The 13684-nt window shown below is 45.3% G+C and overlaps 1 protein-coding gene across 1 annotated transcript in view; it reads right to left on the bottom strand.

Annotated features, from left to right (window-relative positions):
* KTN1 (kinectin 1) overlaps nt 1-13684 on the bottom strand; it is a 74062-nt gene that overhangs the window by 22294 nt on the left and 38084 nt on the right. The window contains exons 33-42 of the mRNA XM_086462117.1: nt 12091-12180; nt 11076-11156; nt 10542-10631; nt 10360-10452; nt 9026-9097; nt 8486-8569; nt 8207-8290; nt 5755-5838; nt 4322-4414; nt 36-159 (exon numbers count right to left, since the gene is read on the bottom strand). Coding sequence (XP_086318243.1) covers nt 36-159; nt 4322-4414; nt 5755-5838; nt 8207-8290; nt 8486-8569; nt 9026-9097; nt 10360-10452; nt 10542-10631; nt 11076-11156; nt 12091-12180 — 895 coding nt within the window. The remainder of the gene's footprint in view (nt 1-35; nt 160-4321; nt 4415-5754; nt 5839-8206; nt 8291-8485; nt 8570-9025; nt 9098-10359; nt 10453-10541; nt 10632-11075; nt 11157-12090; nt 12181-13684) is intronic.

The raw sequence follows: 13684 nt of genomic DNA, 5'->3' as shown, positions 1-13684 counted from the left end.
ACCCGTTCAACTAGGTGGCCACCAGCCGCACCTACCTACTAGCTGGTAGTGTTCTCGTCCCTTTGACAGCATTTGGCTTACTGACACGAGCAGCTTCTTGAGATGACCTACATCCTGGTTAAGATTCACCGCCACATTTAGTCTTTTATCAGTCAATTCCTGGAAGAAGAAGAAAAAAAAAAAGAAATCATTAAAACCTCATTTACAATCTAATTACCAAGCAAGCCTAGAATTAGATCCTCTGTATAAAATTACAGCTCCTTGCGCAGATGGGAACAATTCTTCTAAGTCAGAGGGTTATGGCCACGTTTAAAGAGAACATGGTTCAAAGTCAAGAAGCTGTTTCCCGTTCCAGGGAGTCACCTGCACACACCAAACGCCGGCGAGAGCATCGCTGACCTCCAGCTCCCGCCCTCCCTGCCCAGGACGCCGCTTACTCGTGGCTTCCAGGAATTGTGCTCGCAACCACAGCTGATCCGGCCTCGGAATTTATTACCCCGTGTCCCCACAAGCCTGGCTGAGTACGCCACGTGGATGAGAGCACGTGGTTTATAACGCAGGCTGGTAAAGCACAGGGGCAGTGCCCAGCGGGAGCGACGGCTTCTGACCCCCCCGCAGCTGTAACAACAAGGCTGCTGGACCCCCGAGGACTTGGTGTGTATGAGGATCTGTGGGATGGTGTTCTCAGCAGGGCTTTTGTTTTGCTTTTTAAGGAGTTGGACAGTTTATTAACGGGGAAGTGTCACAACTCGAAACGGACTCTTCCCCTCTTGCCTGCCTTCCTCCCCAAAGTCAGTCTCGCTGAGCTAACAGCGATGTAATCCCTGTTTTATTACCTGTATCGATTAGCCCCTCCAGAGACCTACAAAGAACTCCGCGTCCAAAACACACATTACTGCTCCTTACTCAGCTCACAACCTGGAGGAGAGCTTTCCCTTGCAATTCAACAGCTAAAAAATAAGCAACTCAGCCTCGGTGTCGGCGCTACGGAAGCGCCCAATTCTGAACACGAGCGCAGAGCGGTTCGCGAGCGCTCACCATCAGCCACTCCGACTGCAAGTGGTTTTACTAACAGAATGAGACTGATGCGTAATGCTGTTGCAAATCTCTCCCTCGAGTTTCGGGGAAATTAGAGCGAGTTCAGAGAGGGCCACTTTCCCAGCTCCCATTTGGCTGGAAACGCCGCTAGACTTGCTGTAACGCAGAGCGAGCAGTAAATCAAACTCAACCACCTGCACCATTACAGAAACTACTCCGGGCTCAGGCAAGAGAACAAAGCCATATATCGCAAAGCTCTTACTTGAGTGCAACTGGTAAACATTTTTCTACTGTAGAAAATCATTGGGAATCTGTATTAGGGTAGCCTTAACCTATTTTACCCTTATTAAAGTAGAAAATCAGGTCTGCCAAGACTGAGACTTCGCAATCTCATCCAGGCTGATGGAAGTGGAAAGGCAAATGCAATCAGCGCCCCAGCAAATGAACAAATTGCAGCGCTGACCGATAGCGCCGGGTACGAAAGTGCACGTGCGTTAGCACAGAGCAGAAGCCGCAGAGGAGCCTTTCAATTCCCTCTCAGCCCTCATCTCCGCGAAGAGCTCTTCTCTCCCTTCTGTTTTCTGACTTCACTCATCTCAGGCAGTGTTTACTCATGAATTATAGACACATCCCCAAGCCTCCCAGGGCCAATCCTGACCAGCTCCCGATGGATTTGGGCTCAACGCAGTCACACTGCAGCTTCTGCTAACCCAGGAGCACAAGTTGCCTGATGGAGTCGTTGCTCTGCTCCAGCTCCATGCTCTCCATGACTCAGGGAAGGCATGTCTTCAGGGTACAGGGAAGAAGAGGATGCTTGTGGGGAACCCCCCCCCGCCATGATGACAGACCCAGTAGCTAAGACAGGTGCTGAAGTGACAGATTTCCCTCCACCACGCTTCACACATAGAGCATTTCCAGTTTTCAGTGATGGAGTGTTTTACACTGAGATCTGGGGGGGGGGGAAAGCACATTGGATTTCATATAAGCCTCAAAATAAGTTTACTGCCTAAGCAAGCTGCTGAATATAAATGACTTCCTTAAAGCATACTAAAAGGCACCCTTCAGTCATCATTTAGTCCCATAAGTGACAAGGAAGCTGATTAGAAAAACCAAATGGTCTATTTTTAACCTGAAAGAAAAGCAGTCTAAAGAAAACACACAGACTGTGTTTTGAGGGTTTACACAAGCATCATTTCTCAATTTTGTGGGTTGCTTCCAGCACCCAGAAGGAACAAATATGCTCATTATTGAGCATGTGTTTTCAGGTCCTTCTTACGAAGAGAGACACTGTTGCTAGGTGGAAGTGGCTGGAAGACTTTCTTTTTTAATCCGAGAGCTATTTTAAGCTGGGTTTTTAGGCTTCTGGGGAGACAGCTTTTTTTTTCCCACAAAAAAAAAAAAAGGCAGCAAAAAAGGCTTGGGGAAGAGGATAAAGAAAATGTTCTAATTCCAGCCTCTGCCAATGGCTACCTGTCCAGAGCGCTGTTTAGACAATTAACGTATTTTTACTAATGAAGGCTTAATTACAAGTTTATTAGGACTGTTTTTCCACACTCCTCTTCAGAATAAAGCGGTGGATATTCTGGAGGAAAATTGGTTAGGGCTCTGCCACGTGCCCACGCAGCTACAGCGGAGCGATGCATGAGCCAGAGGGGTTATCCAAGTTAAGGGTAAAGCAATTAAATCAAACCAGCATTCCCGGGCCACCGCAGGGCACATCGACTGACACCCGGCTCAGGGGAGCTCACCAGTGTCACACCAGCCACAAAATGCCACAGCTGATGGCATCGCTGTTCTGCTGTACTCAGACAAGCCATGAAGGCATAGCAGAGAGCAAGCAGTTTGGGGTCGGTTTGAGGAGGGCTCGGCAGACCTACCACCCTCCCAGGAAGCCAGCTCACAGGGTTGGGACACCAGCGGTCTCACGGGCCCAGCTGCACCTCCGGCTCAGACACGGTGAGCCCACACCGCAAGGGTCTGTCAGCATCCACGACTGATCACTCTGGAAAAGCCATTTCATTTCTGCTAATGACTACAAAGGCAAAGGCTTTTCTACCAGTACTCCTCAGAGGACTCCCGGCTTCCTCTCACAGCTGATGAAGCTACTTACTTTCAGCAGCTAAAAGGAGCAGATATAAATTATTTGTCCTATCAGCAAGTGCTCCTCTCCCCCTCAAACGACAGCGTTTCCTTCCACTCTAACCATCAGAAGGAAATGGGTAATGAGTTCCATTGACACCACTTAGCTGTGTAAAACGTGCTGGGAAGGCATCTGCTCTAGCCTTCCCCTTCCCAACTGCCTTCCAGAAAGCTGTTCTGAAGCTATTTTGAAGCTGGTGTGAAAGCTCTTGTTTCCAGAGACAGAGAAGCCCAGTCACAAGGCCACGACTCAACCATCTGTACAGGTGGTGTCTGACTTTTTAGGGCCAGCACTCAGAATACCAGCTACCCAAGCAGCTCAGCAGTCATCCACGCTAACAGCAACCCACAGGCTCAGGCGAGTGACCTGCAAGCGTGAAAAGAGGCCACCCCAAACAGAGTCCACCCAATTCCAGACCTTGCAACAGCAGTGTCATTGCTGGAGGATATAAAGATCATCAGTCTGGAGAGCTGCCCACCCACAGCACGAGGCAGTGCTCAAGCCTGTCGCTTACTGAAGCTCAGGCTAGCAAGGTTTGGCTGCTGGACCACATCAAAGTCAGCACAAATTCCCAGGAGCCAGGATCAGCTGAAATGGAATTCTGGCACCTGCTAAGGACAGGAATTTGCCCCCAGCTGCAGAGGACCAGAAGGGTCAATGTTCTGGCAAGAGACATCCTCTGCCTCGGTTACAGGGCGTGCAAGACTGCCTTCTTTCTTCGGCATTACAGGACATCAGCGAGCACCAACCCAAAAGTCAGTATTTTAAGCTCGTTTACTTATCAGCAGATTTATTTTTAGCTTCCCTTCTCGAAGGGACAAGTCTAAGGATCTTCCCACTTTTCCCCAAACCAAAACACCAACCCATTGAAAGCCCAGATCTCACGTCCAGAATCTCTCCCCTCCCTCCTTGCAAATTTGAGCCATGGGAAAGAGGCCACGATCCAGACGACAACAGAACTCCCAGTGCATCCTTGGGATACAGCTGCAGGACACCAGCCTGACAAGCTGTAGGACAGGAAGTTTCATCAAGCCTTAATTTACCATAAGCAGCATGTTCCTTTGCTGGACCTCGCTTCCCAAAGTTGATACTTTGCACAAGATTTGTGTTGCCCCTGTGCAGGGGCTCAAAAGAAACACTCACCGGCTCTGTGCAAACATCGCTGTTTTCAATAACGTTGGCATCCCCAACGACTTTCCCAATTTCTCTTTCAAGAGATGCCAAAGACTCCTGGGCCTGTAGGGGAGAGAGGGAAAAAAAAAGAAGATAAAAACCCAACAAAATACCAAACAGGGGAGGCACAACAATTAGAAAGGCTGAGAAGCAAACCCTCATCTCTCCAAGAGCACTAGAGACACAGGAAATCACTGTTCCGGAGGAAATCTGTTTTATGCCAGATTTGCTCAGGGGACCAACACATTTGCCAAGATTGACAGGTCTCCTTACAATCAGCATGTTGCATGTCAGCCTGCCTGCATTTGAGAGCAATTCTACAGGGAAGCTTTAATAAGTCTCATGTCAAGTTATTAGCTAAAAAAAACGAGCAGCAAAATTTTTTGTGCGAGAGTAGCAGCGCAGGCAGGTCTCTAAAAGCCTAATCGTAGACCTCCATTTACGTAGAACATACCACAAACCAGGGACATCAGCACAGCTCACTTCACATGTCAACATCCAACATAATCATCCTGAGCAAAACATTTCAAGCACCTTATCACAGCAGGTCTCCCTTACCTTCCCACCTCCTGACAGCGCTGTTATGACCCTCTGTCCCTGTCCCAGCACAAGACCTGCCCCAGCAACAGCTCTCCCCACTCCAGTCCTGCAAGAACGCAGCCCAGTTTCCTTACTATACCTCTACCACAGAAGGAACAAGACATTATAGTCTGGAGGCAGAGCTCAGCCACTCTGCAGGCTATTCTTGTCTCCATTTATCAGTTCTCCCACGAGAGGTTCGTTTCTGGGGTGACAGACAGCTCTGAGACCTCTCGTGCTTAAAGATTTTTCCACTCCAATCCATCTTGCAAGAGCAGCCATCGAGGAAGAGCAGAGGTAACCCACCTGCTTGTCTCATCAAGCTTGCATACAGCTAACTTTAAAGATTTGCAGCCTCCTGGGTTATAGCTGATTTGTAACCACATTCAAATGGGCAGACGGCTTGTAAACCACTTGTAACCCACTGCCATTTGAGACTGGATTTAAAAGCTTCAGGCTACGGGATGGGCTTTTTGTATTAGGCTGGGTTTCTTTATGTAAAGAATTATTTCTCAGCCTCAAAATCACCGCTTGATCCCATTGGCATAAAATTATCGTGAATAAGAGACTTGTTCGAGAAGGATAACTAAACAGAGCTGTAATTTGCATTTTTATCATTTCAATAGACATGCAGGTATCTTGCACGAGCTCTTACACCCACAGTCCCAGTCACCTGGGGAACCGGTGAGTGCGGTAAGACACCCCACCAGACAGGCAGTCTCCTCAAGCCCCTCAAATCGCCACATTTTCCAGCACCGCAAAGCTCCAGATCTTGAGGGTTTTGATAACAATTAGATCTGCAAACGGTAAGGGTCTCTGCTTACCTTGGGCAAGTCACCAGCTACTTTCTGTCTCTCGTTTTGATCAACTTTGAGTTTTGATAGTGTTTCATTTAGCTGCGTTTTCAGCTGCAAAACAGTAACAAAGAAAATCAGTTTCCCCTCGCACACACAGAGATTTCATCTGTCTGTCCCGCGGATTAACCCAGTGCACACTGACTGCAAAGGGAGTAAGATTACTAACAATTATTGCACACACTGGATTAGTCAACATGTATGATGAGGTTTACAAGGACAGTCAAGGAAGAGAGACTCCATCTGTAAAGATAAACGTAAAGAATGGAAACTACAGAAGAAAAGACATGGTTGGCATCAGCTTCATTAGAAGCGGTTTCAACTTCTAAGCTATACTGCCAGTAGGAATATTAGCAATAGTGACAGTACATAAGCCTCTCCAGCTCTCTTACCACAAAAGTCAGCCCAGACTCCAACCTAATTCACAGCAAATATGCAAAAATGTAGATTGTCATCTCCCTAATTCAGGCTAAACACTCACTTTACTGCTGAATAAACTAAAAAGCTCTACTTGTCATCTTAATAAAGCACCACTTACTACAACTATGTTGACTTAACCAGTCTGTTAGTGTCACATCAAGGCATGAATCACTGACAGGGGGATATTAAGTTGTCAATTGTGTTTAGATTCAATCCAAAAAAGTAAAACTCTTTCAGTCAAGAGGGATGAATACTTTGTTCGGGCTGCCCTTAAACTACAGCCTTCCAAAGGATACAAACACTTTTTTAAAGAGTATTTCTACTGCTCTTCAACACAGCATACAGCACCAGCCGCAGCACTTACGGCTCGAGCCTCAAACAGGAGTGCTAACAAGAAGCTCGAGTGCCAATTTTGTTCTATTTGTGCCTCTGAAGTGCGCTGTGCTAATGTTCACTATTCCCGCTGTCAGTCTTCCTGGGAGCCAGCAAGGGATTAAAGTGAACAATAGATTACTCAGAGCCCTGAATTCTCACTGGTTCCAAACCTACACATTACATTTGTCTCACTCCTGGAAGGTTTCCCCCTTTGGAGCACCTGGACAGATGGATGCTGGTTTTCTACGTTTTGGGGGAAGCACTGTTGAGCTCCTCTGCATTTCAGCTTCTCTCCTTGCTCACCTTATAAACCAGTGGGAATTCTGAAATCCCATCATTTCTATTCCACGGCCCCCTGCCTACTGCAAAACCCACTGGTATACACTGGACAGCATTCCCGAGCCATTTGCATTAAGGTAGTTGTTTACCACCACCTCACACTCCTACCAGCACAGCATCATCGGATTGCAGAGTCAAGCTGCCCTAGCAGGGAGCTCAGCTTTTTAAGCTTTTGTTGTTACAGACATAATAGGTTGTTGCCTCTTATATTCAAGAGGTTGGCGTTTACTGATTAACTCGAAGATACGCATTCAATTCCCATTTCCCCTGCTTTCAAAAGGAGAGGCTTTGGTTGCTGAGGCAGGATGTTAATCAATGCTGTACTAGACTTGCCAAGCATACTATTAACTTAAGCAGATTGTTATTGTGGTGGCTTTTTTTAAATCAACTGTTTTAACCCAGTTACATTAGCGGCAGTACCCTAGCGAGATCAGCAGCTCAGCCTGCAGTGACAGGTTGTCCCGTCAACTACTGTAAAACCCAGCAAAGACATGGGGACAGAGACAGCCTTCCTGATTCTGGCTCCAAAGCAGTGTTCAAACACAAGCAGAGGAAGGATCCGACTGCTCCTGCAGCCTTAAAAAAAAAAAACCACCCACACACATCATGGAAACAAGTGAGAAGTGAAAGGGCTCAAACTGGAAAACCAGGCGTCTTCAGGTCTATAGGTCTGACCTCGGTTAATCCACCTCCTTCTTGAGAAAACCTGGTTATAGGAGCATTATTGGTGGGAAAGCATTTCTGGCCAAACACGCTGGAACACAGTGCATGCACCAAGCCAGCACAGCTATTCAGCTACATCAGGATGCCAGCTGCTGCATGGCTGGATACTCGGAATTAATCTAACACCGGTTTGGGCCAATTTCTGTACATACAGAGGAGGATGGAAAAGGCTCTGCACAGTCAGAGCACAAACACATCCTCAAAAGCTTTGGAATAAAACCACCAGAGAATAATCCTCAAGTTAAACCGATGAGAGCACAACTTTTGTTGCTCCAAGGACATTACATTTGCTGTTGCGTACATCTACGCTGTAAAACACTGATTCTCAAGAAGTTTCAGGAATGAAAGTCTTACAGACTTCGGAAAAAGTCTTAAGAACCAGACATGCTATTGTTAGGAGCAGAGAAAGAGACAAATTGTAAAAGTCAGACTACAATAAATGATTGCAATGGACAAAAATATCAAGCTGAAGAGGTTAGCAGAACAGACAGGATTTGAAATAAGTCTCTGCTTCATAAGTACGCTGGGAGCCTAGTTTGTGCCCAGCAGAGAACAAGCTTCTTACCAAATTTAACTCTTCATTCTGTCTTACTGCTTCAGAATATGAATCATCAAGTTTTTTCTGCAATTCAGTCAACAGATCTTTGAGCTGAAATGAAGTTTAGAGTTTTAGGATTTGTCTCCTTTAGGATGCCCACTTTTCTTCTGCTCAGTTTTTAGTGTGTCGCTCTACCCTAAGGTCACAAGCATATAAACTCCTCAGCCACAGGGGCTAAGCATTAGATTAGTTTGAGAGCCAGCTGGTAACCACAAGAAAAAGAACAGTTTGGTCAATGATGTTTACCTCTCTGACTTCTGAAACATAAGTAGATCGTTCTATTTCTGCCTTTTCTAGTTCACTTTCCAAATGTTCTCTCTCTTTTTTAAGCTAGAAACAGAAAAACAGAGTTAACACAGATGTTTTCAGTGGTTTTTTGCAGTATCATTTTCTTGATTTATAATTAGCTATAAATTTGTACCAAATATTCCGTGACATGTAGAGAGCATTTCAAATCCAGTGATTGCACAGCTCATATTTAAACTGTTACATTTCAAAAAGATAAAAAGAAAAAGAACCAAGCCCAAGATCGTCAACAAGCAGCAAACTGCTCAGTCTCACAAGGAAAAAGCCCCAGCACAGAAGCAAAAACCAGGACAGTTTCCAGTACCCAGCTTCTCCGCTTCTCAACCACCACTGGCCAAATGATTCCGTTTAAACTGCACCACGGGCTGCGCTACTGGCAGGAGAGGAGTCCTAAGAAGTTCAGACTTACAGCACAAGCATAAATCCTGTTTAAGTAACAAAAAGCTTCAAAGAGGAAAAAAAAAAGCCACCCGCACGTACAGTTTCAACTTCTTTGATTTCTTCCTTTAACCTCTCTACCTCGTGCTCCAAGGAAAGGACTGAAGAACGCATCTGCAGTTTTCAAGACAGACAAATACATCATTTAGTTGGGTTGATCTAAGACAAGCTCTCCGTACACACACAAGCTTGCTTCATATTAAGGATGAAGTCACAGTGACTGAATAAAGTAAGACGCTCACTCAAATAATTCAATATACTGAGTCTCCATGAGAACGCATTTCCTACCTTCTCTCAACATAAGAAGTTCTTTCCCACACCTAGAGCCTAGATGCCTGAAAGATTTGGAATATAAGGACCAAGCCAGTTGTCCATTAGCTATGGTAAAGGAAATATCTCTCCTAGACAGCGAAGACTGTCTCCATTCATATACGATATGTAGCCAAACGCAGCATGTTTAGCCTCATTAGAGGCTCCATAAGCACAGCAGATGGTAGCACATCTATAGCTCAAGATCTGACAGCCTTTTATAAGCCCTTCAAACAAGATGTTTATAAATCATCTGTTTGCTCCAGGCTCATGCTCTAGCACTCAGATGTACTAAGCCAAAATACTTTAGAAACAATTTCTCTCAAAAAAAGCAGTTTGACCTACTTGAATTCTAGATTAGGAAAGAAACATAAAAGGCTTTTTTCTTATCACTTCTGCTTCCTAAAAAGAAAAGTTCTGCAGGCGATTTCAAGTGTAATTAGTTGACCATAACGGATGAAGCAGTATTTTAGCAGCTCCCTAAAAATTGTTATGATTATATGATACTTAAATTTTAGCACCAGGTGCTTAACAGAAATACAACTGAGTTGCCAGGATCAGAAAAATATACATTCCTGGGCACATTAATGGGACACATGTATATTCCTGAATCTTTGCCTTCCTACCCCATCATCAATATCACTACGCGACATTTGGCTGCCTCTCGCATCACCTGCAAAAGACTGACACAGACCTGCCGTAACGGTCAGAGACCTTATACCTGCGCTGTTCACGTGTTCGTGCTTCTCTAAAGATGGCAACAGGAACAGCCACACAAGTCTAAAGACAATAATTCCTACACTTTTTAGTTTAACATGGAAATATGTTCCTCAAAAAAATAAAAGTCACTCTTAGCATGAAATTAAGTATCAGAGCGCCAAAAATACTACTGTTATAAGGAGGGATTGTTCCTATTATAGTGGTTGCAGACTTCACCTTTTTCACCCACTGGTCACACACACATCAAACCAGGCAGCCAGGGCTGTTCTACACCTGCCTTCAAACACCCTCTGGAACTTCAAGCAGAAACTGCCTGGCTGCCACAAAAAGCCGATCTTCAGAAATACCTGTTTAAGTTCCTTCTGTGATTCTTCAACTTTTATCTTCCATTTGCTTTCTTCCTCTTCCACACTCCTCTGTAGCCTTTGTAAAATCCCCTCCTAAGAAGAGAGCGGGGTTTGAAAGCTTACAGCAGAAGAAAGGCAGCCTGCAACATCACAAGGCCCAGGCGAGCAGGCATCCTGCTTACCGTCTCCGCCAGGACTGATTTGTACTTCTCGCACTCCAGTTGCAGCAGTACGTGCATTTCCTCGGCCTCCTTCAGCTTCTGCTCCATAGCCTGGCAAAGGAGAGGAGGGACCAGAAGAGTCACGTCTCAGCTGACAGATTTGAGTTCTATCATCTATCTTATTTCAGCAAGCAAGCTGGTATCGTTCACACCGGCAGGCCTGTCTTTCCAAGACGACAACCGCAACGTTCACCTCCAACTCTCAATATTCAATCACAAACTTCATGGGAGTTACTGCAGTAATTCTGACTTGCCCAAAGAAAACCATTTACTTGAAAAAGGGAACAGGGTTTTTTGAATTTCATGAACATTTTCACAGCTCCACAAGGTGCTTTTCGAAGACACCAATACGTTTCCGATTTGCAAGATGCAAATATCCGTAAAACATTTTTCTTTCACCTGTTCACCCATTTGAACTTCACAATCCAGAGCACCATTTATACCAGAAAACATCCTATGCCACACACAAGGAAGCAGTCCACCGTTCATGCCTACCTTGACGTCTTCGGATCCCGAAGCCTCTCTCAAGTATTCTTTAGCCATCTTTTCAAACCCACATATCCATTCACTGTGGCTCTGTTGAGAAAGGCATTTGGTTAAAGCATCACACACACAGTTCACGGGGGCTTGGAAGTGCTGAAATACAACTGGGTGAGAGAGGTCTCCCTGCAAGTGTTGGGGCTCTGCAAGAAGTATTTGAAGACTTAAGGGAACCTCTCCCAAAACCCCTGAGCAGTTAAAGCAGACGCTTGCTACGTAATTCTAGGGAGCTCACTAGGAAGACTGTTTTATAACCTTACAGAAACAGTCTTTTTAAAGACTCTTTCTAGCTAATCAGGAGACTAACTTTAGGCACATTTGAGAATAATTTTAAATATGAATATTCAGAACTTCTAGACTACACAAATGAAACACAGACTCCATCTTTTCCGCCTCACTTCACATCACTCACGCAACCTAAACCACACAAACCCCGTGCGCTTCCCTCGAAAACACCTGAAAGCCACCAAGGATATAAAACTGGAAATCAGTGGTTTTCAAAGGAACTTTGGGAACCAAACAAACCCTCCTGAACTGGATCAACTGGCACTGAGGCAGCACAGCTCCTCTGAAAGGCGGGGGCCAGCCATTATCTGCACAGCCACCGGGTAGATACGGATCCTCGTTGTGCCAGACAGTGAGCAAACACGCAGTAGACCTTACCCACCCCTGAAAACTCACTATCTCCGTTAGACACAAGATAACACAGGCAGATGAATCAGATGTTGGGGCAGTAGGGAAAAAAAAAAAAATATATCAACCCACACACAAGATAACGATAACTTTTTTTTAACAATTTTCTTGAAGTAACTGTCTGCAGCTTTGCCTCTCTGCTGCTGCAAGTACAGGTATTGCAAATAGAAAACACTCATGTCCCAGTGCAAAAGCCTTGGGGCAGAGGGGAAACACTCCAGCAGGACCAGAGCTCCCCAGCCCCCAGCAGCAGGGTAGGAAGAGCCCCTTCTCTTACCACGTTAGAAGGAAGAGAGACTTTGGGGAAGAGTTTCTGGAGTAGTTCACGTGTCTCCACCTCGGCAGCTTCCAAGTGCTGCTGCTTCTCCTAAACAGAGAGAATGGTTCACGTGAAATTGGGCAACACGGACCTGGCAACAGCCTCTTCTATGCCTTGAGTAACTGACTTAACCCAGAAAGTCTTTTTTTAAGTAGAGAAAAGTGCTAGTCTCTAAAATTGCCAGTAAATTGCTTCCAAAAATGACACTGAATTGCTTCAGAATTTGGCCTTCATATTTGTTCATGCCAAAGCTTTTATTTTCTTATGTTCTCCTCCAATCTAGCCTGTTTGTACAGAAATTACACCATCATTCACGACACAAACTACACTGTGCTGAGCAACTGCATCCACAAATCACACCAACCCTGCCACTCAAGTTGAACGATCTCAAAAGCAACAAGTTGGGTCAATCAACAATTTTTTTAAAATTCGTACTTATTTTAAACAATTTTAGGCAGGAAAAAAATATGACCATAAATTAACATCACCACATCAAAAAAAAAAAAGAGAATTCAAGTCAAAAGGAAACTTTGTGTTAATGCACATTTGAACCAGGCCAAGAAAGCAACACCGTATCTTCTAAATATTACTTTCCATTACTCAAGATGGAGACCCTTACATTCTCCTTCCCCAAGCTTGGATGCAATGGGAAAATAATTATTAGAGCTGTGTGACAATCTCCAGGTTTTCTTTGTCGTTGCTCTGCAAGCAGAAATACACAGAGCCAAGGGCAACACAGATCCATCGTTCCGTTTATTTAACACCAACAGCAGAGCAGCCACAGGACGTTTGCTTGCTGTGCTTGTGGCAGATTGGGTTAATTTAGCCGTACGACGCTCAGGCTCCCCTATAAGTTTAAAAGCAGAAAGCCTGAAACCCTGAGCAGAAGGCAGCTTTCAGCACAAATCCTTCACTAACGTTTGGGTTTGTTTTGTTTTCTTTGGCGCCAGCGCTACTGCGCCTCGCTCTGCTGCAAGAGCTCGGTGGCATTAGTAGGTTGAGATTCAAGAGACAGCAACGGACAGGAGACGTTAGGCTGTGAAGTTGTGCTAAGTGTGTTAGTTTTCAGCAATTTAGGAACCACTGAGGAGTGGCAAAAGGCTCTTTGATGGAGTCGGCCGACTGCAAGAGAAAGCAGGCAAGCGTCAGCGACGCAGCCACGGCAGGTTCACAACTTCTCAGGACGCGGGGCCGAGCGAAGAGCGGACACATCGCCAGAACACAGACGCACAATCCCAAAGCGGAGCTCCTCTGCTTCTAGCTACCTGACTCGTGGTTTTAAAGTTATTTTGATGCCTTTTTTTTTTTTTTTTTGAAATCCACATAGTGACAATTAACACCAAATCAGGCTCACAGCAAATGCAAGCTCCTTTCAGAGCAATTCATGCCCCGAATCGTTTTGAACACTGGCTCTGACGGGACCTGTCGAGCTTCACGTCCTTTCAAGGAGGAAATTCACAGCTGTGGTGACACTGTTTTCCTGAGCAGTTCCCAGGTTTTTAAAAAATAATCTGGTTCCAGTTCTTCACGGGTCCCGTGAATTTATTCAAGC

The sequence above is a fragment of the Leptosomus discolor genome, chromosome 3 (assembly GCF_034619465.1).
Source record: "Leptosomus discolor isolate bLepDis1 chromosome 3, bLepDis1.hap2, whole genome shotgun sequence".
Classification (NCBI taxonomy): Eukaryota; Metazoa; Chordata; class Aves; order Leptosomiformes; family Leptosomidae; genus Leptosomus; species Leptosomus discolor.
This window is presented reverse-complemented; position numbering and strand designations above follow the sequence as displayed.